This window comes from Carcharodon carcharias, chromosome 12 (genome assembly GCF_017639515.1).
Source record: "Carcharodon carcharias isolate sCarCar2 chromosome 12, sCarCar2.pri, whole genome shotgun sequence".
Classification (NCBI taxonomy): Eukaryota; Metazoa; Chordata; class Chondrichthyes; order Lamniformes; family Lamnidae; genus Carcharodon; species Carcharodon carcharias.
The window spans coordinates 105,695,665-105,723,388 of record NC_054478.1 but is presented as its reverse complement, the minus strand read 5'-3'; the positions used below and the strand labels follow the sequence as shown (position 1 = coordinate 105,723,388).

Below are 27,724 nucleotides of genomic sequence, written 5' to 3'. Positions count from 1 at the left end.
AGCACTGTGATGACACCTTCTATCACTTTGCTGATGATTGAGAGTAGGTTCATGGAGCAACAATTGGCCAGACTGGATTTAACCTTCAAGTTGTATACAGGAAAAAACCTGGGTGCTTTTCCACATTGTGAACTGATGAAGTGAAGATGTAATGGAAAGAGTAGAAAAGGATAACATAGTAGATGCCAGTACTGTAGCTGTACTGGAACAGCTTGGCTAGAGGTGCAGGTAAGCCAAGAGAACTCAAGTCTTCAACACGACAACCGGGGTGTTTTCAGAGCCTTTGTGGTATCCAGTGCCCTTAACAATTTCTTGATCTCACCTGGAGTTCAATTGCTGAGGGCTGGCACTGTAATGACAAGGGCCTCAGGGAGGACAGGATGGTTCATCCTCTCAGCACTTTGACTGGAGATGGTTGCAAACATTTCAGCCTTGATTTCTGCACTCATATGGTGGGCTCAGTCATCATCGAGGATAGGGATGTTTGTGGAGCCTCCTCCTCCTGTTACTTAATTGTCCACCACCATTCACAACTGTGTGTGGCAGGAGTACAAAGCTTTGGTCTGATGCATTGGTTCTGGCATTACTTAGCTCGGTCTATAACATGACAGAAAATATAACAACAGTCAACATGGATTCCAAAAGGTTACTTCACGTTCAATTAATCTGATGGAATGAAAAGTAGGCAAGGATATTGCAGTAGATGTCATATGCTTGGATTTTTGAAAGACATTTGATTAGCTACCGAATCGTAGGCTCATAACAAAGTTTAGCGCATGTGGAGTCAGCAGACAACCGACTGAATGCATAGCACATTGGCTAAAATATAGAAAGCAGGTGTAGGGTAAAAGATAGTTATTCAGATTGGAGGAAATTAGACAGCAATACTCCCATAAAATCAGAGCTAAAAGCATTGTTATTCATAATTTGCATGAAAGATTTGGGCTTAGGAACAAGTAACTCAATGTCAAAATCTGAAGATAATATCAAAGCAGCAGGTATAGCTACCATCAACAATTCATATAGCACCTTTAATGTAATAAAGTGTTGTAAGGCACTTCACAGGATCATTATAAAACAAAATAAAACATCTAGCCACCTAAGGAGAAATTAGATTAATGACCAAAAACTTGGTCAACGTAGCAGGTTTAAAGGACTGTCTTAAATGAGGAAAGTGAGGTAGAAAGGCAGAGAGGTGTACAGAGGGTTTTCCAGAGCTTAGGGCTGGGCAGCAGAAGGCATGGCCACCAATGATGGAGTGATTAAAATGGGAGATGCTTAAGAGGTCAGAATTAGAGGAGCACAAATATCTGAGGCTGGAGGAGATTATAGAGCTAGAGAGGGATGAGGCCATGGAAGGATTTGGAAAAAAAAGGATGAGAATAACACTGAGGAAGAAAGCAACAATATACAAGATGACATCAGAAAACTTGCAATAAAAATAGAAAATGTTGGAAAAACCCAGCAGGTGTGGCAGCATCTGTGGAGAGAGAAACAGGGTTAAGATTTCGAGTCCATATGGCTCTTCTTCAGCGCTAAAAGGAAGAAAACTTGCAGGTTGCCAGTTAAATGGCAAATGAACTTTAACATAGTAAAAACGAAACATCACCTTTGACAATAAGAAACTGAACAGGGAAAGAGCAAGGAGATCTAGTGATACAGGGCAACAAATCATTAAAAGCAGTATTACAGATCAGCAAATAAGTTAAAAATACTAACAAAGCATAGGGGCAAAGGATTCAAAAGTAGTGAAGTTATGTTACATTCTATAGGACTCCATCAGGCTGCACTTAGTACTGTGCACAGTTCCAGTCTCCCAACTATAAAAAGAACATAGATGCACTGGTGAAAGTGCAAAAAAAGATATACATGGATAGTACCATGAGGGGTTACAACTATTGGGAAGGATTTAATAGATAGGGTTTTTCTCTTTAGCAAAAAAAAGACTTAAAAAGGTGACCCGATAGAGGTTCTTAAAAGTTATGAATGATTGGACAGGGTTGATGCAGAATGTTTCCACTTGAGAGAATCCAAAACCAAGGGCCATTAATAAAAGGTAGTTACTAATAAATCCTATAAGGAAATAAGGAGATTTATTTCCTTAGAGTGTGGTGAGAATGTGGATCGTGCTACCACAGGAAGCAGCTGAGAAATATAGCTTAGATGCTTTCAAAAGGAAAACAGACAACTAAATGAGAGAAAAAGGAATAGAAAGATATGCTGAAATGAAGAAGATGGAATGGGAGCAGACTCAGCTGGAGTATGAACGTGATGAGTTGGGCCAAGTTACTTGCTTCTGTGCTGTATGTTCTATGTAATATTGTTCCCTTCTAATCCATTTAAACCTATGCATGGAGATGTTAAAATAATTTGAAGTTAGCAAAGATAACTAATTACTGTTATGAATCTTTGCTACAATTGTAATGATAAAAAACACTTGTGCTTAGCTCCCTACATTTGACAATACCCTTTTTATCCAGTTTTATTCTGAAGCTGCTTTGATCCACACACAGCCTGTTGAAGAATATCAAAGTTTATTCTGTGGAGCCTAAATTCATATTTGCATTATTCTGTTTTCACATAACACGCAAGTTGTCAGGCAAGCAATAACCACGCTAGCTTTCATAAGTAAAAGATACAATTAGACATATCCCTGATGTACAACTAAAGTACTTTAACTGAATTTTATGCAAGTATATAGTTAAACCTGGGGACATATTTAAGTTTGCAACAATCAACAATATGTAATGAAGCAATAATTTACCTGGGCATTAAGCTGAGAGACATTATACCATAACAATATTCTAATGCCCACAAAATTAATATCAGGTTACAGCAAAACACTTAATAACAGTCCAACATTATTAGGTGATATGGTTACATCTTCCACATATGATTTCTTTAAAATGTCTTGCCAAATCAGAGAATGGATTGCTATGGTCCTAGACAAGACCCTCAAGCTGTTGGTAAGATCCAGTTAGGACCCAAAAACATTTTGTTTCAAATGGAAAGGCTTGAGATTCAAGACACTTGCTCAGTGAAGAAAGACACAAGATTGCATGGGTTTTGAACAAACAAAAATAAGCTTTATTTTCAAGGTCAGAAAGATAAAACAATCCATAGTATCTATTTTATGTTAGAACATTAGTTAATATGAGGTACATGTGAATTAACAAGCAAACTGTGGTCGAGCACACCACACGACACAATAATTGGTAGACACAGCCAAGACAGAGTCCACAAATCTCTCAACAGCCACCCAGACCTCAGTAACACTGTGAGTCAACCAGTCTTGTTGAAACTGTCTCTCTAACAAGGGATTCCAGTCTCTACCTTTGAAGATCTAACCTGGGAGTTGTCTCCAAAGGTTGCTCCAACTCGGACGTCATCAAAGGCGGCCCATCTCCTAAGGTTTCAACCTCATCTTCTGAGATTCTGTTCCTCTGGATTCCCAGCTCACAAGCACAACTCAAGTTCTCTGGGTGTGCCAAGAAGAACACAGCTGCTCCAAAGGGGTACCCCAACGTACGGTTACCAACCTTCAAATGCCCTCTTCGATTACCAGGACCTCCCCGGAGTCCTCTTGAATTACCAAGGCTTTCCCTGAGCCCTCCTCACTTAAGTCTGCTAACCACAGCCCATTAACTGCTTTTTAGCTTAACTGGGACCACTTCTTGCCCCTGTCCGGGATACTTATTTTAGGAGCTCTCCTGCTCCTCTCTCCCTTTGGGATCTTTCCCTGTCCAGGACACTAGAATTCAATGGTGCTCCACTCACAGTCACATGACCCAGATTTTTGTGCCATTTTCCATCTCTGCAGAGGCATGCTGGGTCCGTCCTTTGGTCAGAGAACTTACACCGCTGAATTGCACATGTTCCTGGTCTGCACATACCTGAAAACTCCAAGGTCTGTCGGGACTTGAGAGTTCCTGACCTCTGCTCTCACCTCCAAAGTAAGTCTGACTTTCATAAGAACATTAATACAGTATTAATTAACTAGGAACACAGGAACAGGAACATAGGACTTAGAAGCAGGAGTGGGCCTTCCGAGCCTGTTCCACCATTCGAAAATATCATGGCTGATTTGATTGTGGTCTCAGCTCCACCTTTCTGCCTGCCCCAATAATCCTTGACTCTCATCTGTCAAAAACCTAACTCAGCCTTCAATAAGTTCAATAATCCACAGCTGTCTGGGTAGGAGAATTCTAGAGATTAATGACCCTCAAAAGAAATTTGTTTTCCTCACCCCTGTCTTTAAAAGGGAGACTGCTTATTTTTAAACTGTGGCCCCCAGTTCTAATCTCTCCCACAAGAGGAATCATCCACTCGGTATCCACCCCATCAAGTCCACTTAGGATCTTGTATGTTTCAATAAGATCACCTCTCAGCCTTCTAAACTCCAATGGGTGTAGGCCCAACCTATTTTCATAAGATAAGCCATTCATCCCAGAAATAATTCACATAAACCTTCTCTGAACTGCTTCTAATGCAATGATGTCCTTTTTCAAATAAGGAAACCAAAACTGTACACAGTACTCCAGATGTAGCCTTGTACAGCTGCAGTAAGATTTTCCTGCTTTTATATTCCATTCCCCTTGCAATAAACACAAACATTCCATTTGCCTTCCTAATCACTTGCTGTACCTGCGTATTTATGTTTTGTGATTCATGTACCAGGACTCCAAGATCCCTTTGCTGAGTTCTACAATCTCTCTCTCAATTGTATAATGCTTTTTCATTCTTTCTGCCAAAGTGGGCAAGTTCACATTTTCCCATATTATACTCCATTTGTCAATTTCACCCACTCACTTAATTTATCTAAATCCCTCTGTAGACTCTTTACCTCCTCTTGACAACTTACTGTCCTACCTATCTTGGTGTCATTGGCTAAAATAGCTACCATATATTTGGGTTATTGAAAGGGTTTGTAAACGGTTGAGGCACCAACGCTGATCCCTGTGGCATTCAACTAGTTATAGCTTATCAACCTGACAAAGACCCATTTATCCCAACTCTCTGCTTCCTGTTAACTAACTAATCCTTTATCGATGCTAATATATTATGCCCTACAAAGGTTTCCTTCAAGGGGGCACCGTTTTAAATCTAAAATCCTTAGTAATGTTTGTTGGTCAAAATGCAAATGAAATTATGTAACTTATCAAAATGTTTTGTCACAAAAGTTCTACCTTCATATATCATCACAACAAAGTAATAAAGCACTATGAAAGTCATGCAGAATTTTTAAAAAATTGTTTTAAGTGATGTAGTTAAGCAGTTGTATGCATGAGAGAAAACTGTTCAGTTACAGGAAACTGCAAAGTTCAATTTATGCCCCTGAGCATTTAAATTTTTGATTATACCTAGCACAAAGGAAGATTGTTGTGGTTGTTGGAGGTCAATCATCTCAGGCCAGGGACTACATCCTCACAGTAGTCCCCTAGGCCCAACCATCTTAAGCTACTTCATCAATGACCTTCCCTCCATCATTAGGTCAGAAGTGGGGATGTTCGCTAATTATTGGTCCTGAACATTGAGGATTCGTAAATCCTCAGATACTGAAGCAGTCTGTGCCCATATGCAACAAGACCTGGACAATATTCAGGCTTGGGCTGACAAGTGGCAAGTAACATCTGTGCCAAACAAGTCCCAGGCAATAGCCATCTCCAACAAGAGAATCTTACCATCTCCCCATGACCTTCAATGGCATTACCATTGCTCAACCCCCCACTATCTGCATCCTGGGGGTTACCATTGACCGAAAACTGAACTGGATTGACCATGTAAATACTGTGGTTACAAGAGCAGGTCAGAGGCTAAGAATTCTGCAGAGGTTAACTCACTTCCTGACTCTCCAAAGCCTGTCCACCATCTAAAAGGCACAAGTCAGGAGTCTGATGGAATACTTGCCACTTGCCTGGATGAGTGCAGCTCCAATAACACAAGGCATTCAACACCATCCAGAACAAACCAGCCTGCTTGATTGGAACCCCATTCACCACCTTAAAACATCACTCCCTCTACCATCAACGCACCTAAATAGCCAAGTGGTTATGGTACTGGGTTTGGAACCCCAAGATCAAGAGTTCAAATCTCACAATGGCAAACTATGAAACAATGTAACTTCATCTGAAACAGATGAAAACGGGTTTGTACTCAAAAGAGTTACCATCAACGCACAGTGGCGGCAGTGTGTGCTATCTACAATATGCACTGCAGCAGCTCAACAAGGCTCCTTCAACAGCACCATCCAAACCCGCAACCTCTACTACCTAGAAGGACAAGAGCAGCAGATGAATGAGAACACCGCCATTTGCAGATTCCCCCCCAAGCCATATACCATCCAGACGTGGAATTATATCACCATTCCTTTAGTCACTGGGTCAAAATCCTGGAACTCACTCCTGAACAGCACTGTGGGTGTACCTGCACCATATGGGCTGCAGCAGCTCATTAAGACGGCTCAGCACCACCTTCTCAAGGGCACTTAGGGTTGGGCAATAAATCATGGCCTAGCCAGCGACACCCACATGCTGTGAGCAAATAATTTTAAAAATTATGCATTATTAAGTTTTCTGTTATGTGATTATCATTAGGAAAGCAGCTAGTTTTATGATGATCAAAGAATGCAATTTGTTTTGAAGTGTCGTTGGCACAGTGAAGTCTGGCAATTGATTTTTTTGTTTACAGAATACTGTAAATTTATTAGAATTTTCATTCTAATAAAGATTTCAATTGCTCCTTCTTTCCAAAAACCATTTCAGTGACAACAATCCACATAAACATAGCATCCTTCTTCTGCTAACACTATTCCAATAGAATTTTCACTGCCCTGTGAGTGAAGCCAAGTGCTCTCCTGCACTCATGGCTGGACTCTAATGTTATAATCCTGCTTCTGGATCTTGAAGACTTGGAACATCAGGGCACCTTTAAGTTGCTGCAGAAATTTTAAGACAAATATGTTAATTGCACAAAATCCAGAAACTCAGTGATTGTGGATTTGGATGAGTGCTATTCCTACTGCACCCATCTCCTGCCACCATCTGATAATATATACATCAACCCAGGCTAAAAAGCTATGTAAAACAAAAACAGAATTACCTGGAAAAACTCAGCAGGTCTGGCAGCATCGGCGGAGAAGAAAAGAGTTGACGTTTCGAGTCCTCATGACCCTTCGACAGAACTTGAGTTCGAGTCCAAGAAAGAGTTGAAATATAAGCTGGTTTAAGGTGTGTGTGTGGGGGGCGGAGAGATAGAGAGAGAGAGAGGTGGAGGGGGGGGGGGGGGGGGCGGGCGGTGTGGTTGTAGGGACAAACAAGTAGTGATAGATGTCAACGACAATAGTACAATAGAACACATAGGTGTTAAAGTTAATGTTGGTGATATTATCTAAACGAATGTGCTAATTAAGAATGGATGGTAGGGCACTCAAGGTATAGCTCTAGTGGGGGTGTTTTTTTAAATTTTTTTTATATAATGGAAATAGGTGGGAAAAAGGAAAATCTTTATAATTTATTGGGAAAAAAAAGGAAGGGGGAAACAGAAAGGGGGTGGGGATGGGGGATGGAGCTCACGAGTTGTTGAATTCAATAGTCAGTGCGGAAGGCTGTAAAGTGCCGAGTCGGAAGATGAGGTGTTGTTCCTCCAGTTTGCGTTGGGCTTCACTGGAACAATGCAGCAAGCCAAGGACAGACATGTGGGCAAGAGAGCAGGGTGGAGTGTTAAAATGGCAAGCGACAGGGAGGTTTGGGTCATTCTTGCGGACAGACCGCAGGTGTTCTGCAAAGCGGTCGCCCAGTTTACGTTTGGTCTCTCCAATGTAGAGGAGATCACATTGGGAGCAACGAATGCAGTAGACTAAGCTGGGGGAAATGCAAGTGAAATGCTGCTTCACTTGAAAGGAGTGTTTGGGCCCTTGGATGGTGAGGAGAGAGGAAGTGAAGGGGCAGGTGTTGCATCTTTTGCGTGGGCATGGGGTGGTGCCATAGGAGGGGGTTGAGGAGTAGGGGGTGATGGAGGAGTGGACCAGGGTGTCCCGGAGGGAACGATCCCTACGGAATGCCGATAAGGGGGGTGAAGGGAAGATGTGTTTGGTGGTGGCATCATGCTGGAGTTGGCGGAAATGGCGGAGGATGATTTGAATGCGGAGGCTGGTGGGGTGATTTGTGAGGACAAGGGGGACCCTATCATGTTTCTGGGAGGGAGGAGAAGGCGTGAGGGTGGATGCGCGGGAGATGGGCCGGACACGGTTGAGGGCCCTGTCAACGACCGTGGGTGGAAAACCTCGGTTAAGGAGGAAGGAGGACATGTCAGAGGAACTGTTTTTGAAGGTAGCATCATCGGAACAGATGCGACGGAGGCGAAGGAACTGAGAGAATGGGATGGAGTCCTTACAGGAAGCGGGGTGTGAGGAGCTGTAGTCGAGATAGCTGTAGGAGTCGGTGGGTTTGTAATGGATATTGGTGGACAGTCTATCACCAGAGATTGAGACAGAGAGGTCAAGGAAGGGAACGGAAGTGTCAGAGATGGACCACGTGAAAATGATGGAGGGGTGGAGATTGGAAGCAAAATTAATAAATTTTTCCAAGTCCCGACGAGAGCATGAAGCGGCACCGAAGTAATCATCGATGTACTGGAGAAAGAGTTGTGGAAGGGGGCCGGAGTAGGACTGCAACAAGGAATGTTCCACACACCCCATAAAGAGACAGGCATAGCTGGGGCCCATGCGGGTACCCATAGCCACACCTTTTATTTGGAGGAAGTGAGAGGAGTTGAAGGAGAAATTGTTCAGCGTGAGAACAAGGTCAGCCAGACGGAGGAGAGTAGTGATGGATGGGGATTGTTCGGGCCTTTGTTCGAGGAAGAAGCTAAGGGCCCTCAGACCATCCTGGTGGGGGATGGAGGTGTAGAGGGATTGGACGTCCATGGCGAAGAGGAAGCGGTTGGGGCCAGGGAACTGGAAATTGTTGATGTGACGTAAGGTGTCAGAGGAATCACGGATGTAGGTGGGAAGGGACTGGACAAGGGGAGAGAGAAGGGAGTCAAGATGACGAAAAATGAGTTCTGTGGGGCAGGAGCAAGCTGAGACGATCGGTCTACCGGGGCAGTTCTGTTTGTGGATTTTGGGTAGGAGATAGAAGCGGGCCGTCCGAGGTTGGGCGACTATCAGGTTGGAAGCTGTGGGAGGGAGATCCCCAGAGGAGATGAGGTCAGTGACGGTCCTGGAAACAATGGCTTGATGTTCAGTGGTGGGGTCATGGTCCAGGGAGAGGTAGGAGGAAGTGTCTGCGAGTTGACACTCAGCCTCCGCGAGGTAGAGGTCAGTGCGCCAGACAACAACAGCACCACCCTTGTCAGCGGGTTTGATGACAATGTCAGGGTTGGACCTGAGAGAATGGAGTGCAGTAAGTTCAGAGAGCGACAGGTTAGAATGGGTGAGAGGAGCAGAGAAATTGAGACGACTAATGTCGCGCCGACAGTTCTCAATGAAAAGATCGAGAGAAGGTAAGAATCCAGAGGGAGGGGTCCAGGTGGAGGGAGAATATTGGAGATGGGTAAAAGGATCCGTTGAACTGGGAGAGGACTCCTGCCCAAAGAAGTGAGCCTGGAGACGAAGACGGCGGAAGAAGAGTTCAGTATCATGCCGAGCCCGAAATTCATTGAGGTGAGGGCGTAAGGGTATGAAGCTAAGTCCTTTGCTGAGCACTGAACGTTCAGCATCGGAGAGGGGAAGGTCAGGGGGTACAGTGAATACACGGCTGGGGTTGGGATTGGAAGAAAGGGTGGGGACGGAGGGACAGGCAGGGGTGGAGGGTCACATTCTGAAATCCACACTCAGTGCCATGTGCCGCCATATGAACACACTCGACCTCTCCCTCCAGCAGCACCGCCGTACCCTTTTTCAAAGCTGCGCGTGCCCCCAGTTTCATTTTATCCTTCGGCTCATCCGACGACTCAACAAGAAACTTTTTCTCTTTCTCTCAAGTGCTAAGGAACGCAAGCTCCAACAACTCATCGACACCAACACCCATCTAGAACCCTCCACCCCTGCATGTCCCTCCGTCCCCACCCTTTCTTCCAATCCAAAGCCCAGCCGTGTATTCACTATACCCCCTGACCTTCCCCTCTCCGATGCTGAACGTTCAGTGCTCAGCAAAGGACTTAGCTTCATACCCTTACGCCCTCACCTCAATGAATTTCGGGCTCGGCATGATACTGAACTCTTCTTCCGCCGTCTTCGTCTCCGGGCTCACTTCTTTGGGCAGGAGTCCTCTCCCAGTTCAACGGATCCTTTTACCCATCTCCAATATTCTCCCTCCACCTGGACCCCTCCCTCTGGATTCTTACCTTCTCTCGATCTTTTCATTGAGAACTGTTGGCTCGACATTAGCCGTCTCAATTTCTCTGCTCCTCTCACCCATTCTAACCTGTCTCTCTCTGAACTTACTGCACTCCATTCTCTCAGGTCCAACCCTGACATTGTCATCAAACCCGCTGACAAGGGTGGTGCTGTTGTTGTCTGGCGCACTGACCTCTACCTCGCGGAGGCTGAGTGTCAACTCGCAGACACTTCCTCCTACCTCTCCCTGGACCATGACCCCCACCACTGATCATCAAGCCATTGTTTCCAGGACTGTCACTGACCTCATCTCCTCTGGGGATCTTCCTCCCACAGCTTCCAACCTGATAGTCGCCCAACCTCGGACGGCCCGCTTCTATCTCCTACCCAAAATCCACAAACAGAACTGCCCGGGTAGACCAATCGTCTCAGCTTGCTCCTGCCCCACAGAACTCATTTCTCGTTATCTTGACTCCCTTCTCTCTCCCCTTGTCCAGTCCCTTCCCACCTACATCCGTGATTCTTCTGACACCTTACGTCACATCAACAATTTCCAGTTCCCTGGCCCCAACCGCTTCCTCTTCACCATGGACGTCCAATCCCTCTACACCTCCATCCCCCACCAGGATGGTCTGAGGGCCCTTAGCTTCTTCCTCGAACAGAGGCCCGAACAATCCCCATCCACCACTACTCTCCTCCATCTGGGTGAACTTGTTCTAACGCTGAACAATTTCTGCTTCAACTCCTCTCACTTCCTCCAAATAAAAGGTGTGGCTATGGATACCCGCATGGGCCCCAGCTATGCCTGTCTCTTTATGGGGTATGTGGAACATTCCTTGTTGCAGTCCTACTCCGGCCCCCTTCCACAACTCTTTCTCCGGTACATCGATGATTACTTCGGTGCCGCTTCATGCTCTCGCCAGGACTTGGAAAAATTTATTAATTTTGCTTCCAATCTCCACCCCTCCATCATTTTCACGTGGTCCATCTCTGACACTTCCGTTCCCTTCCTTGACCTCTCTGTCTCAATCTCTGGTGATAGACTGTCCACCAATATCCATTACAAACCCACTGACTCCCACAGCTATCTCGACTACAGCTCCTCACACCCCGCTTCCTGTAAGGACTCCATCCCATTCTCTCAGTTCCTTCGCCTCCGTCGCATCTGTTCCGATGATGCTACCTTCAAAAACAGTTCCTCTGACATGTCCTCCTTCCTCCTTAACCGAGGTTTTCCACCCACGGTCGTTGACAGGGCCCTCAACCGTGTCTGGCCCATCTCCCGCGCATCCGCCCTCACGCCTTCTCCTCCCTCCCAGAAACAGGATAGGGTCCCTCTTGTCCTCACTTATCACCCCACCAGCCTCCGCATTCAAATGATCATCCTCCGCCATTTCCGCCAACTCCAGCATGATGCCACCACCAAACACATCTTCCCTTCACCCCCCTTATCGGCATTCCGTAGGGATCGCTCCCTCCGGGACACCCTGGTCCACTCCTCCAACACCCCCTACTCCTCAACCCCCTCCTATGGCACCACCCCATGCCCACGCAAAAGATGCAACACCTGCCCCTTCACTTCCTCTCTCCTCACCGTTCAAGGACCCAAACACTCCTTTCAAGTGAAGCAGCATTTCACTTGCATTTCCCCCAACTTAGTCTACTGCATTCATTGCTCCCAATGTGGTCTCCTCTACATTGGAGAGACCAAACGTAAACTGGGCGACCGCTTTGCAGAACACCTGCAGTCTGTCCGCAAAAATGACCCAAACCTCCCTGTCGCTTGCCATTTTAATACTCCACCCTGCTCTCTTGCCCACATGTCTGTCCTTGGCTTGCTGCATTGTTCCAGTGAAGCCCAACGCAAACTGGAGGAACAACACCTCATCTTCCGACTCGGCACTTTACAGCCTTCCGCACTGAATATTGAATTCAACAACTTTAGGTCGTGAGCTCCCTCCCCCATCCCCACCCCCTTTCTGTTTCCCCCTTCCCTTTTTTTCCCCAATAAATTATAAAGATTTTCCTTTTCCCACCTATTTCTATTATATAAAAAAAATTAAAAAAAACACCCCCACTAGAGCTATACCTTGAGTGCCCTACCATCCATTCTTAATTAGCACATTCGTTTAGATAATATCACCAACATTAACTTTAATACCTACGTGTTCTATTGTACTATTGTCGTTGACATCTTTTGATGATCTGCTTCTTTCACTACTTGTTTGTCCCTACAACCACACCACCCCCCCCACCTCTCTCTCTATCTCTCTGCCCCCCACACACACACCTTAAACCAGCTTATATTTCAACTCTTTCTTGGACTCGAACTCAAGTTCTGTCGAAGGATCATGAGGACTCGAAACGTCAACTCTTTTCTTCTCCGCCGATGCTGCCAGACCTGCTGAGTTTTTCCAGGTAATTCTGTTTTTGTTTTGGATTTCCAGCATCCGCAGTTTTTTTGTTTTTATTAAAAAGCTATGTAGTTAGAAGTCCAAACACAACAGGATCCTTGTCCAATGAACTATCAGTATTGGAAACTCCTTTGACACCTGTCTCATGTGTACCAGATCTAAACAGTAAAACTTGCATTTGAAGAGGAAGTCTTACCATCAGAATCACTCTTTTGAGGGAGTTATTCAGCTTACCAAGATAAAGGCCATGAATGCAGAAAAATGAAACATTGCTCTACTTTTGTCACCCAGTGTTAGCTTTAAGGAACTACAGGTAAAGTCATGATCATCTCTAGACTCTGTATTTTGCTACCAACAGATTTCCGTGTACTGCAGTATTTCTGATTACGCAGGCCATATCTTTTATATTATCATCATTAGTGGCAGACCTGCATCTACAGGCATTCATCCTTGTACTAAGTAGTTCAATAATCTCTCTAGACACAAGTTTAGGAGAACAGAGTCTACGACTGTATTCCTAGGTGTTTAACAAAATTCAAGTAGATTTTACGCAATAATTTGACACAGCTCCTGCTAAAGCCTTTTCTCCATGCCAGTTTGGTGGCCTTCATTACACCATTTTACCTCCCAACTTTGTACTAACTGGAGCATTTTCACTTAAGGACTTTTATCCAGTTGAAACTAGATCAAAACTGCTTAAACTAATTGAAATAAAGCAAGATACTGCAGATGCTCTGAAGAAGACTCAGAACGTCAGCTCTGTTTCTCTCTCCACAGATGCTGTCAGACCTGCTGAGTTTTTCCAGCATTTTCTGTTTTTGTAAATTAACTTAATATTAGGTGCCATAGACAGTAACTCTTTCAGCTTATTAATCAGTGTTCCAAAGATGAAAGGCCAGTGTGCTAAACCACGGTTCAGGTCCTGTAGAATGCTTTTTCTTAAAAATCAACTTTTTGAAAAATGATAGCAAATGTAATAATTTTAATATGCCATGTTGGAACAATGAATATAGTTGGCATCAGTGGGAAACAGTTTGAAGGAATTACAAAAACAGAGCTACAAGGAAACCAAATCAACAATTATACATACAGCCAATGACGTGATCCTGTAGATGAGAAATCAACTGACATTAACTGATTCCCCTTATGCTGCCAGAAATAAGAAAATATTCCAAGCCAATCCTGAAATATCATAAAGACTTATTATATAAATAATAGTCCAGCAAAGAAAACTTATTGATATAATGAAATTGCTTTGGAAGCAGTTCAGAGAAGGGTCACCAAGCGGATTCCTGGGGCTGGAGGTGTTGTCTTATGAGAAAAGGGTGAGCAAGTTAGGCTTATACTCATTGGACTTTAGACAGATGAGAAGTGATCTTATTGAAACTTACGGTACAAAATTCTGAGGGGGCTTGACAGGGTAGCTGCTGAAAGGACATTTCCCTTTGTGGAGGAATCTAGAACTGGGGGGCATAGTTTTAAAACTAAGGGGTCTCCCATTTAAGACTGAGATGAGAAGGAATTTCTCAATCATTAAAGGCTCAGTCATTAAATACATTCAAGGCTGAGTTAGACAGACTTTTGATGTACAAGAGGTCAAGGGTTATGGAGGCAGGCAGCAAAGTGGACTTAAGACCATAATCAGATCAGCCATGATCTCATCAAATGGCATAGCAGGCTTGAGTGGCCAAGTTGCCTACGACTTCTTATTTTATGATCTTATGACTGTCCTTGATTAATCTTTGCCTTTCTAAATGACAATTTATATCATCCTTCAGAATATTTTCCAATAATTCACCCCATTACCAAAGTTAGGCTGACTGGCATGTGCTTCCTCCCTTTTTAAAATATGATACTTTAGTAGTTCTCCAGTCTTCCAGCACCACGCCGTATTGGAGAGGATTGGAAAATGATGGTCAGAGCCAATGCCATTTCTGCCCTCACATACTTTAAGCAGCCTGGGATACATTTCATCCTGGTCTTGCAATTTATCCACTTTCAAAGATACTAAATCCCTTAATACTTCCCGTGTCCCTATGTTTATTCCACCTAATATTTCACATACCACCTCCTTAACGATTATGTCTGCATCACCTCCTTCTTCTGTGAAGACAGACATTCAAGTTTTCATTAAGATCCATGCCCACATCTTCCCCACTCCATGCAGAAGTTACCTTTTGAGTCTCTAATCAACCCTACTTTTTCCTTAGTTAAATTCTCTTGCTTCTTATGTACTTCTAAATTTCATTAGCTTTTCCTTAATTTTACTTGCCAATATATTTTCATGCTTTTCTAATTTTCTTTTTAATTCCATCGCTCCACTTTCTACACTCCTCTCCGCCTTTTACAGTATTGAACTCTAGGTAAGTGACATAAGCATCCCTTTTTTGCCTTATCCTACTTTATGTTCTTTAACATCCAGGGGGCTTGAGTTTTGGAAGTCTCACCTTTTTACTTTGTTCTGAAGCCTCTATCTCCTGCTTGAATGCCTCCCACTGGTCTGGCACTGATATCTTCAAGTTGTTTTTCCAGTCTACTTTTGCCAAATCACATCTCAGCTTAGCAAAATTGGCTTTCCCCAACTTAAAACTTTTACTCTGGTCTATCTTTGTCCTTTTCCATAACTACACTAAATCTAACTGAAATTTGATCATTACCACCAAAACACTCTCTCATCGATTCCCCTTCCACCTGCCCAGTTTCATTTCCTGAACCCAAATGTCGAACTGCCCCTTCTCTCGTTGGGCTTGCAACATACTCACCAAAAACATTTCTCCTGAATGCATTTTAAGATGTGTGTCCTCTACCTTTTACACTGATTTTATCCCAGTTAATATTAGAGTAATTGAAATCCCCTATTGTTGCCTGCCTGTTTCTGCACTTCTCAGAAACTTACCTACATTTTTGCTCTCATATCGTTCTCTGATAGTTTGGGGGTCTATACTATACTTCCAGTGAGTGCTCTTTTTTATTCCTCAGTTCAACCTAACTGGACTCATTTGATGATTTTCTAGCATATCATCCCTTCTCACAGCTGTGATTTCTTCTTTAACTAATTTTGCAATCCCTTTTTATCCCCCCATCTGACACATTTGAAAATCTCGTAACCAGGAATGTTCCCATTCCTGCCCGTTTTGAGCCATGCTGCAGTAATAGCTATATCATCATTCTTTCAAGTGTTTATCTGTGATCAGCCCATCTGCCCTTTTCATCACACATTGAAGTATATACTACTTTGCATTGAGCATATACCACTAATCACTAAACAACTCCTTTGTTGTCTATTTCCTAGCCTTTGGCTTCTCTGCCTTCCATGCTCACTCACTAATTTTCTGCCTTTGATTTCCAGCTTTGTTTCCCTTCCTTCTGATTCTACAGTACAGTTTGCATTCCTCTGCAAGCTAGTCTAAACCCTTCCCAAAAGCAGTAGCAAACCTCCCCACCATGATATACGTCTCAGCCCTGTTGAGATGCAATCCACCTGGCTTGTAGAGGTCCCATCTTCCCTAGAGCTTGTCCCAATGCCCCATAAATCTAAAACTCTCCCTCCAGTCACGCATTCATCTGCATTATCCTCCTATTTCTGTATTCGCTAATGCGTGGCATATAGAGCAATCCTGAGATTGCTACCTTTTAGGTCCTACTTTTTCATTTCTGTCCTATTTTACAACAATGACTATTTCCTTCCAGATTATTGCTCCATTGCACTCCTCTGTAAGGTATCATTCGACAAACTATACAGTTGGCTTCATAACACTTAGGTTTGTGTTGTTTTCACTTAATTTTTTTAAATCTTAACCAACCAGAAGTTCACATCAGTTTTAGTGGCAAATAGGACAATTAAATTATTGCTAATTTGAATTATATTACGTTTGAAAAATGTCAATCTTCATTGCAGCTGTTAAGAACATTTTTCACATTTTATGGAAATACTTGATGTTAAGGTTATAAACTTCCTTTTAGGATATGTGTATTGTTCATTAAAGTTTAGAAATAATTATAGCTCGTTAAAAATATAACAAGTTAGCTGCAGATGGCTTTATGAATACTGTCCTTTATACATACTTCAAAAGTAAAATACTATGGCTAATCACAATGTTCTCTACAAACAATAAAACAATTAAATCAACATTGTTGATTAGGGGCACGCATCTGCAGTACAGCTCTCAAAATGCTGTTAGGCTGACGATTCTCATGTGGTGGCTCTAAGCAGTGTCATCACCAAGCTGCCAAAACGAAAACTGGGACTTTTCCACAGAGATTGAAAAAATGAAAGAAACGTTATTCCAAGACTGCTCTCAGGCAGCCTGAAGAAGCAGGAATAAATCAATATGTGACCACCTTTGGAATAAAAATAGAAAACACTGTAAATATTCAACAGGTTAGGCAGCATTGGTGGAGAGAGAAACAGAGTTAATGCGTCACATCAATGGTCTTACATCAATTCAGAGTAGTATTTTGCTTTTGTACATTTGGAAAATGGTTTGAAAAATGCTTAAGTCAATAAATTGATAAATTTTGCCTCTGTACCACAGACTAAGATGCTAAAACTTAAAAAAATGTCGCTACATTACATGAATGAGTTTCACCAAACTGTCTAGGTAAAAAGAACAAAAATAAAAACTTCTAGGGTGAGAAATGGAGGCTAAAAGTGATATTTCTACAAGATTGAAACACGTTTGATGGGTTAACCAAGGAGTTAAATAACCATCATTTCGTTATTCTGATAGAGGAACAAGCAAAGAAACTATATAGATGTAACATCAAATTTAACAACTACCAGGAGAACAAGGTTATATGCCAGGAGGTACATCATCAGTAGGATTACAAATGGGCACGTGAAGAATTATCTTTCAGAGTTCCCAGCTGCAAAACCAATAGAAACTTCTCATGGTTTCATCAAAAAAAGTTAACAACTATATTCTTTGCAAATGTAAATTAGACAATTTTGAATCTGTACATCAACATCACACTATTAATACAACTATTATCATCCACATTGAAGTAACCAGCTTTTTGAGTCATTACATTGTAACTCTTTCGAGTACAAATTGTAAATTAACAAAAATAATAGTTCTCTTAATATAGTGGACAATTATCTTAGCAATCATATTCAATCAATATTAACAAATTTAGTTGAGCATTCGATCATTCAAAGTGCAAATTAGTCTGTAGGATACTTGATTTTGTACAGGAACTACCATAAATATGGTGAGCAGTATGAAAGAGTGAGATTAGACAAAAAGGCAGTATTTATGCAGCCAACAGGAGTCTCACCTATCAAAGCCCCGTGCTGCCCCTTTTAGGGAAGACCCACCGAATTAAATGTCACTCAGGCAGTTAACTGGATAGCGGTGAGTCTTCCCCAGGATCAAGGACCAGGCAGGTTTGCTTGTCATGCTACCTGTATGGCAAGCCTCCCACCCTCTGCTGGGATGATAGCTACAGTGGCAAAATGAGGCCCTTAAGTGGACATTAATTGCCCATTTAAGGGCCTAAATAGGCAGCAGGGTGGGAAGGTCATCCATGAGTCTTCCCACCTAAGACTTAATCGGGGTGGTGGTGTCCCCACCCGCCATTCTCCTACCTGATTAATTGCTACCCATCACCAAGCTCACCAAGGGGGAGAGCATTAAATTCCACTCAATGTCTCATTAGACAAAAAATGCTAGCATAGATTTGATGAACAAGGGAGCAAGGATAAAAGTCAAAGCATCATAATATTTAATAGCTGCCACATGTGCAGTTATAAGCCAAAAGGTCATGGGGTGAAAGTGTGTGACTGTGAAGAATCTTCTGTCATTTATTGCTCTTCTTAGAAGTGTACTTACAAAAACTTCAAACTTTTAAAATTTATTGTTTTGTGAATGATAGGTTGTAACTTCCTCAAAGTGGCAATGTCGGATTGCCACTCCGTGCCCAATTACCAGCGTGGATTTTCTTCTGTGCCTGTCTCACCCGACCTTCCAACTCAGGCCGGGCGAGATCCAGGCAGCGCAGCTATTGCTGAAGCCCAGTGTCGCAGTCCAGTTCTGTTGGATTGTAAAAGGACACACCCCTTTTTTAAACGCCATTAGTTGCTGTAACCCACATTAAGTTTAAAGGTCCCACTGAAATCAACAGGCCAGGAAGATAAAGACTTTAAGGTAAGTGGATAGAATTTGGGGGTTGGAAAATAAGAGGTCGGGGGAGGGTCAGGCCTCGGCGGGTGTGTGGGAGAGGGTCGGACCATGGTGGATGCGGGTGTGGGCGGGTGGGACCTCAGGGGTTCTCTGGCCTTGGGGGTTGGGGTGGTTGGGCTGGGTTGAAGGAGAGGGTCGGGCGTGGGGCGGCGGAGGGAGGGTGGTCCCCTGAGTGGGGCCAGGGATTTTTTTTGTGGGGGGGATGATGTCTCTCTGGGTCTTTACAATAGTTACTCAGGAGTTACAAGAAGTTTTAATTATTCTGTTTCTGGGTAACTATTTGTGTAACGCAGCCAGAACCAATTGAAGTTTGAGATTTAAATCGCATTTTAGGATGGTTCCCAGTGCAGGGCAATTGACCAGAGGAAGGATTCCCCAGCGCATTTTTTGGGGTACCCCCAAATCGGACACTGGAGTGCTTGGAAGTTACAGCCCAATGTTTTTTTTAGGATTTTTCTTACCACTGCCCTAACCATAAGCCATGTGGGAATCATTTTTGAACAAAGGGGAACATCCCAATATTTTGGGCTGGATTTTCATGGAGGTGGCAGGAAGATCAAGTTGGGAAACCTCCCAGATCAGAGGACCCGTCTCCTTTAAGAAGGCCCTGCCCGTCACATTTTTGTTTCTGGGATGAAATGGAGTCGGGCCCACCAACTCCAGAGGCAGGCCCAAAGCCACAGCGGAGGAGGAAGGATGGTCAGGCCAGAACGCTAGAACACTCACCTCTGTTTACTGGGATGTCAGCCAGTTTTAATGATCAATGTCAGGCCCTCAAACTCTCATTTACCACCTCCCACCCCCCCACCGCCCCTACCCACTCCTCCATGCCACCTACTCCCATACCCTCCATTCTCCCTGACATTCCCCAAACTCTCCATGAAACCATTCTCTCCATGCCCCTTCCATGTTCCCTGATATTCCCTATGCGTCACCATGATACCCCATGTATCCTCTTTGACCATTCATCCACTATCCACTATGCCTCAGGAACAACGGTCTTTGAAATGGAATTTTTAAAAAAAACTTCTAACAATCTAATACAGCTATCACTCAAACATACTTCGTACTAAACAAACTCTCATTCAACAAAACCCATTCAAGACATGTAAATTCTCTCAAGTGGTCAATCAGTTGTAAAAACAAACATCTATTTCACGAACCACATCAACGGCAGATAATCCTATAATAATCCTTTAAAACTATCAAATTGTGAACAACCCCCTGTTGGGATAAGTGGTTCTGGAGTATTTGAAACTCAGTCGAGCATTCAAAATAGGCTCAGCTATAATAACAACTGCTGGAAAATGTAAACAATGGAGTCTATTGAAACTAAAAAAATAAAGATGGCCTTTATTTTTCTAAGTTACACCAAACATGGGCTTTTTTTCCCTCTAGGTGAAAGCAGCTGAGGATTTTTTATTTTACAAAGACTCTGGACATTTACATCACTTCAGATTATTTGCTTGGAGATTCCAAGTAGTGCTTTCTTAAGTTTTAAGTGCATTAGAACACGTTTCCCAATGGAAAAAGAACTCTAATGCATCTCAGCATTTACACAATGCTGATCAATCTAATGGTCAACTTACCTTTGCAGGACAGAGCCCTACAATCAATCATATGTACATATGACTTACAATACAGCATCTAACTATTGAAACGGAAAGAACATTTTTTTTATTTCAAAGCCTGTCGATGGAAGGTTTTTGGAAGTAGGGCACTGTTTTATTTTTAGGTTCCCTACTTGGAATTGGGGTTCTTCCAAGACGCCATGAACCACGAATATTTACAGAAAGGGCCTGACTCAACTAAAATTGCAGGGGGTGGGGACCTTAAACTGCCCACTCCCACAATGGAGCCAGCAAAGGCGGGAAGGAGTGCAGGCTAACTACCCGCACCCTTATCCCGCGCTGGCAAAGCTTACTGGAAACAGGAACGGGGACACATAACCCAGAATCGGGTTACACCTGCCATTTTTATAGGACTCTGTGTCATTCCAACTCAGCAAAAATCCAGGCCTATGGTGGATCATTAAATTCTGCCAACAGCAAGGTTGCCATGCAGTGTGCCCATAAAAGCAAATCCAGCCTCTCAGAGGGGTCACTCAGTCAAGGGCACATCAAGGGATCCAGCATCAGGAAAGGGGGGAGGAATGGCCTGGTGAATGCCATACCCCTGTCGTTTCTTCTGACCCAACCTCCTCCCACCAACTAGACAGCAACCTTCTCCACATGACCCCTGCCCCACCCTCATTCAGCTGTGGCCTGGATCCCTTGGCACTGATAAGTTATGGAGAGCTGCTGGCTTCTGACTGGCAAGCAGATCTCGGGGGTGGGATTTTTGCCCAAGGTCTTCCATGCTGGGCAAAGCCCGAAGCTGGCCAGTTAGGAGCATTTAAAACTGGCATGCTTTCTCCAGCAGAGATGACATACAGATTCCACCGGTTCTCAAGCCAGCGGGCAAAAGCCCATTGCCAATATTAAATTCCACCCTGTGTGTCAGATTACCTGCCCTATTAAAAAATTTATCACCAGGGCAGCACAACCAGAGTGCTTCCCAAACAGAGTGTACTTCTTTGTTTATAGCAAAAAAAAATGCTGGAAAGAGACCTTAATATTGTCTTTCAATTCAAGAAGTCTGCACAAAATACCACCACCTGTGCACATCTCTTCATGCTGCTCTCATATCTGTGGAACTCATTCCAGATAGCGCTTTGATTTGAGACACAAAGTTTTGTACACATAAGTTTTCATACAGAATTAATCCTTCCAACGCCACCACCATTTTTATTTTCATTTAGCATTGGCCAATAGAAAACAGTTTTAAAACAAGTGAGGAGGGCACTCAGAAGAGTGCTTACCTCCACCACATTGAGTTAACTCAAAAGTTATTACAATCACACAGCTCTTGAGCCATTTCCCTGTCTGTTTGTTGCTCTGTAACTACAAAGCCAAAAGATATATTTATTAAGAGCTTCTGCCTCGCTGAGGAGACTTCAAGCCAATCCACATTCAACAATCTGTTCCGACAACTCTGCTCACTTTGACAGCTGTGACAAATTCCACCAAAGCAGCTGAGGCAATCCGCAACATTTGAAAATAATCAATAACATTCCAAATAAAGCAATCCACAACATTCTAAAAGAAAGTCAATTTGCTCCATCTACCAAAGTTAGGGAATCGTTTAAAAAATTCCAGGATCTGGATCTGCATCTTCACCAAAAGCTACTCAGTTCTTCTTTGGGCCATACCCTATCTGTGGACCATGTTCTGTTGAAATCCATCCATTAGTTTTTGAGACATAAGGCCAGATTTTCGCTACTGACGCAGGTAGCTCAAGGTTGAAAATCTTCCAGTGTGGCAGACCCTCCTCAGTAGAAAGGGCCAAATTAGACACGATTTTTGCACCAGGGAGGCGGGCCAGGATCACATCAGATCCACGGTCCCTGGAAGTAGATCCATGGCAGCCATGGGGGTGGGCGAATGCCAAGGTAAGCTGGTTAGAAGACATGCTTCAGTTCTCTGGGACTTTGTCAGGCCCTCAAGCCACCATCCACCCCCAATGGCGCCTCATATCTCCATATTATCTGCATACCAACTCATGCCCCCACCTAGTGCCATGCCTCCTCATACGGCCATGCCACAGCATGCTCCCCGCCCACTCAGGACCCTCATACCCCATGCCAACTCGTCCATCCCCCTCATACACCCCTGCCAAATCATTCCCCTAGCCACCTCCCATGATCCCTATACAACCCATAACCCCCCCCCACCCATCCCCATACACCCTCAAAACACCTCCAAAGTCTATCCGATTCTGCGAAAATCCAGTCCATTTTGTTTACAAACAGACTAACAAACAGGGGCAAAACATTACTCTGCCCACCTTCAGTGGCAGAGGTAATAAAAACAGAAAATGCTGCAAATGTTCAGCAGGTCTGGCAGCATCTGTAGAGAGAGAGAAACAGAGTTAACATTTCAGGTAAAGTATCTTTCTTGTTTTAACCCGTTAGCTTCATTGGGATGAACAATCAAACTACAATAATCCAAGACTCCTTTCAGCCAATTTTGACAGATTACATCTTCCCCAGTTCAGAATGAATGATGGAACATTTAACTTAGAAGAAAACAGACTAATTAAATGCTAAAAGGACATAAATTATAGGAAAATTAAAACACTAATTGTCAGTCAACATTCACTTCTTGCATTATATTTGCTACATTATTAATTAGGCTAATCTGTCTAACACAGTGGTGCCTAGCATAATTCTTAATTTTTTGTGTGTGCCCACCATCTCCCCTTAAACCTACCCCTGTACTTGCTTAAAACCTGTTACTTCTCTAATTTATTCCCAGTTCTGATGAAAGGTCACCGACCTGAAACGTCAACTGTTTCTCCCTCCACAGATGCTGCGTGAGCTGCTGAGTACTTCCAACATTTTCTGTTTTCATTTCAGCTTTCCAACATCTCTCAGTATCTTACTTTTGAACTTTTATTCTTATTCTGGTGAAACATTTGGCTTTTGACTGTTCCATGCAATGACAGTGACCTGGAAAATGGTGGCCTAAATAAACTATTTAAAGAAATTCACAACAAAATTGGTTGTATACATTCAGCATATGCATGGAATCTTTACTACTTGAAGGTTTAGACTGGCACACTTTTTGTAGAATGCATCATTAGCCTCAGTACTCAACAGGATCAGGCACAAACATAGAACAGGAATTCATAATTACAGCTCTGCTGGCTTATTTCCAAAATGGTCAGCCAGCTACTGACCATCTTTATAAATTAGTTTGCATCTCCAATGTACCAATGAATGTAACCAGTCCTGAGTTTGACCATCTAGACTGAGTGACCAGATCAGGGATGGAGAGTAGTTATAGGAGATCCTCAGGACCACTGAGTTACAGAATTCAGGATCAGTCAGAATTCATATCCCTCGCAGCTAACCAACATCCTTTACTGGAAGTACACACTTGGATGTCAAAGGAGGACACATTGCGCTCAACTGTGATAATCCTTCTGGTTGAACAGCCTCCGTGCCAAAGCTCACTATCAAGATTTGTACATAAATAATGATTATTTGTGTGAAATACCACAGGCTGTCACCATTCATGAAATCCTACCCAATGAGTTGAAATCTTCAAGAGAGAAGCACAGAAGAAAAAAAATTGTTAGCATTAGAATGTGAATGGTTTGCAGGAGAATATTTGGTACACAAGTAACTATTAATTAACCTATTTTGTTTAGCAATAATTGGACTACAAGCTGACCCACCTGGCCTGCCATAAATCTAATCCAGCAATTTTATAGATGCAATGTCATGTCTGAACATAAGCAAGAAGACCAATTGTAAGCATGCTAATGGGCACGATTCAAACAAGAAAATAAAGTTTTATGAATATTGTTTGTACAGAACACAAAACAAATGAAGCTCCAACTTCATGTTAAGCAATGCATACACTGTGGCCCCAAAAATAAGGCAAAGAATAGTAATAAAAATTATCTAAACTCTCTATAGCAAATCTGAGTGATCATTACAAAGCTTTAAATCAGAATGTAGGTTCAAGAGCTACAGAACAAACTAGACTCGAGTCCAAAAAAAATTCCACAATCTTGCTGACTGCCGTTAAGTCGAGAACAGAGATCATGAACCGTTTCTCGGAAAGAAATTAAACATGTGTTCCAGGAGGGGTACCGTACAAAAGTAACATTAATACCTTATTTATATGATACTCCCCTGCAACATAACAAATGTTCAGTGTCAATGCACCAGCATTCCATGTTAGGGCATGTTAACTTACATGCCCTGACAGAGATTTCGAATTTGTGCTGGAGCCATCAGCGCAGACCACAGATTTGAGACCAAAGACTTCGTTGTCAGAGTGAAAAGCATAATTTATTCACCTTCACCAGCCAGTGAACAGCTGCCCCAAACAAGACACTTTTCAATGCAGATTACCCGCTCAATTAAAAATGCTGGGTGGGTTTATTTTAAAAGCATTTTAGTAAATTGCTTAAAAACTTCATTTGAGAAAAAATTATACTTATACAGCGCGTTATCACACGCATGTCGCTCAAAGCACTTCTCACCAAGTTGCTTTTGGAGTTCATTAATAATTGTCATGTAGATATAGATGCATGCACATAGATAACCTCCCGGGAGGGTAAATGACACAGAGTACCTTAATGATGCTACTCCTGCGGGGTGTAGCTTTGGCAGCCTCGATGAGACAAGCTTCCACATCCCCTGTTGCTCCACTGGACGCTGATCCCCCGGGACTGAAACGATCCCCGGCTGCTGAAAGGGCGCTTCTCCTCCTGCTACCCTTTCCGCATGCCACCGCTCCTCCAACAGCTTCTAAATCGCCTTCCTCCGTTGTGCCCCAAGCTTTGTGGGAATCTCCAACTGGCTCAGGCTCCCCAAGTACTTCAGAACCACGAAGTCCACTCTCCTTCCGACCTTCCGCCATTTTGTGCATAAATTAAAGGAAACAAAACAAAACTGCAAGTAATTTTTGTATTCTCAACAAAGTCTTCCAACGGCAATGTTGCTAGACGAGACTCCCATAGCTGTCAGATCACAACAGAAGCACTACACACTTCGGAGAAGAACTCAGAGCTCGAAAAAGGAGGCACGGTTCCATGTGCCAGTGTGAAGCCAAATCAAATCTGCAATAACTTGTATGTATATTGTTTTTATTGCGATGATAAAGCAGGAAGTTTGTAGAATACCCGCTTTGGTGCACAGCACTGCCCTACTCACTTCTTTCTCTTACTTCTTGGTGTAAACCGCCAACGACAGCTTGAAAATCCGTCGGCTACTACTATGATTGACGTCAACTTCCACCAATCAGAATAGAAAGTCTCGTCTCGTAACCAATCAGAGCGAATGTGGGTGGGAGGGAGTTCCTAACAATCCCAGAGGAAAAGAGGAGGCTTCATTTATTACTCATGAAACAACAATACTACTTGTTTTAGGCTTTAGAAAAAAATTGTGATTCTCAAAAGTGAAAGAGTAAAATTGTTCAGTATTTTAATTTGGTTGGTATGTTTCTTACTTTTGAAACAAGTATTTACTTTGTATAAATCTATCAATTCAAAACGATATACAATGTGATTAGCGCTGTTTCATGCATACAGAGCTTTGGTGGTTAAGAAGATTCTTTATTTCCGTCAAATTATCACCGACAATATTTTTGGATAGGGGAATAAATTGATGCACGACTTGCAACATTTATTTCACATGGGGTGGGGTGCAGTGGCTTTTAGTTATCCAGCCACAAAAAGGTAATGTAGAAAATTCCATCTGTCATACTATTCGCTCTACCAACTGCTCAATTTCACTCTATCATTTGTTGAATTTATTTTGCAAAATACATATGTAGCCATGCATCAGAATGACTTCAAAGCTATTCTATTCTTTGGTTTAATTAAATCCCCCTTTCGGTTCCCTTCAGCCAATGGTTGCAAACATGTGATTTTGCCAGATGCACGATCGCCCTCTAGCGCAAACACTAATATTTAGAACTGTTAAACGTTTCTACTATGTGAGAAACACGCTCCGTCGTTAAAATCAGCTGTTAAAACAAATGTTTATGGTATGCAATGTTAACCTATGTACTACAATTATTTTAAAATCTGGAACATTATTTACTTTTTGTCTTCGGTTTGGGTCTCCTATTGGTAAACCTGACAAAGCTTTAATAAATGCTAAAAAAAACCTTGCAACTCAAAAAAACAAATTAATATTTCGATATTCGACCCGTGTTGATTAGAAATAAGTCCCCTGAATATTTTCCCAAAGTGAGAATGAAGGAAGGTTAATTAGATGTTTTGACTATTTATACATTCAATCCACGATATGTGAACCAGTGTGAATGTGCTTTCTATGTGTAAATTATGACGCTGCAGTGAATTATTCCAATGCAGTATTGGATTGTTTAATTACAAACAGAAGTTCGTGTTCGGAAAACTGAAAATTATTCTTATTTTTCTAATCCAGTTAGTTACAATGAGTCATTCGGTTGGAATTTGGGCTTGCTCCTGTTCTAGTTCGCAATCCGAGAAAGTAGATTTCAGAAAATCAGTATAGTTAAACTACAATTTACAGCCTTTAAAGATGTTACCTTAAATGGACAGGTTGCCACGACTTCACGACGTAGCCACACAATATCAAAAGTTAAATCATTGCGTCCTACTTTGCGAAGCTTCACTGACTTATAACTGAAGCGATGGCTTTATGTGTGTTTAATTCGGAGGCGGAGAAGTGTAAAAAAGAACTTGATCTCGTGTTCAAACGCAATCTTCGCGATTTCAAGGTCTGCTTGATAAGAAAAGTTGCAAGGTTATCTTTTACAGTAAATTCACACAAGGTCAGAGATGGTGTAAAGAGGTTTATCCAACACAACGTGTGGTACATAACTAGATATCAAAGGAAACTGGCAAAACCTCACCTCTTCCTTCAGCTATATGGTCAAGCTCTTAATTCTGATTTCAAGCAACACTAACACTTTAACTACCGTGTTGGTGGCAAACTAAACTGCTTTGCGGGGCACTGCAATGATGTAATTGTAACCATACTGTTTAAAATGTAAAAATAAATCGAATTGTAAGTTTTGTAAACAAATCAAGATGGCAGCTTGTATATCTTCTCAATGTATTACATGCTCGCATTTGTTCACCTTCAAATGCTAATAAGTCATTTCATAATGCATGTATTTATCTACATCAGTGTTGTCCAATGGTCACCAAAGTTGGGGCGATCAGATCGCCATATTTGCCACATG

The 27,724-nt window shown here is 42.7% G+C and overlaps 1 protein-coding gene across 2 annotated transcripts in view; it reads right to left on the bottom strand.

The window, feature by feature from the left end:
- plcl1 (phospholipase C like 1) overlaps nt 1–27,284 on the bottom strand; it is a 477,974-nt gene extending 450,690 nt beyond the window's left edge. The window contains exons 1-2 of one of the 2 annotated variants that reach the window (XM_041201382.1): nt 27,065–27,284; nt 25,121–25,847 (exon numbers count right to left, since the gene is read on the bottom strand). In XM_041201382.1, the coding sequence (XP_041057316.1) occupies nt 25,121–25,417 (297 nt within the window). In that variant the 5' untranslated portion in view covers nt 25,418–25,847; nt 27,065–27,284. Of the gene's footprint in view, nt 1–25,120 lie in introns of both variants that reach the window. The other variant, XM_041201383.1, reaches the window with a different exon arrangement.
- Between the last annotated feature and the right edge of the window lie 440 nt (nt 27,285–27,724).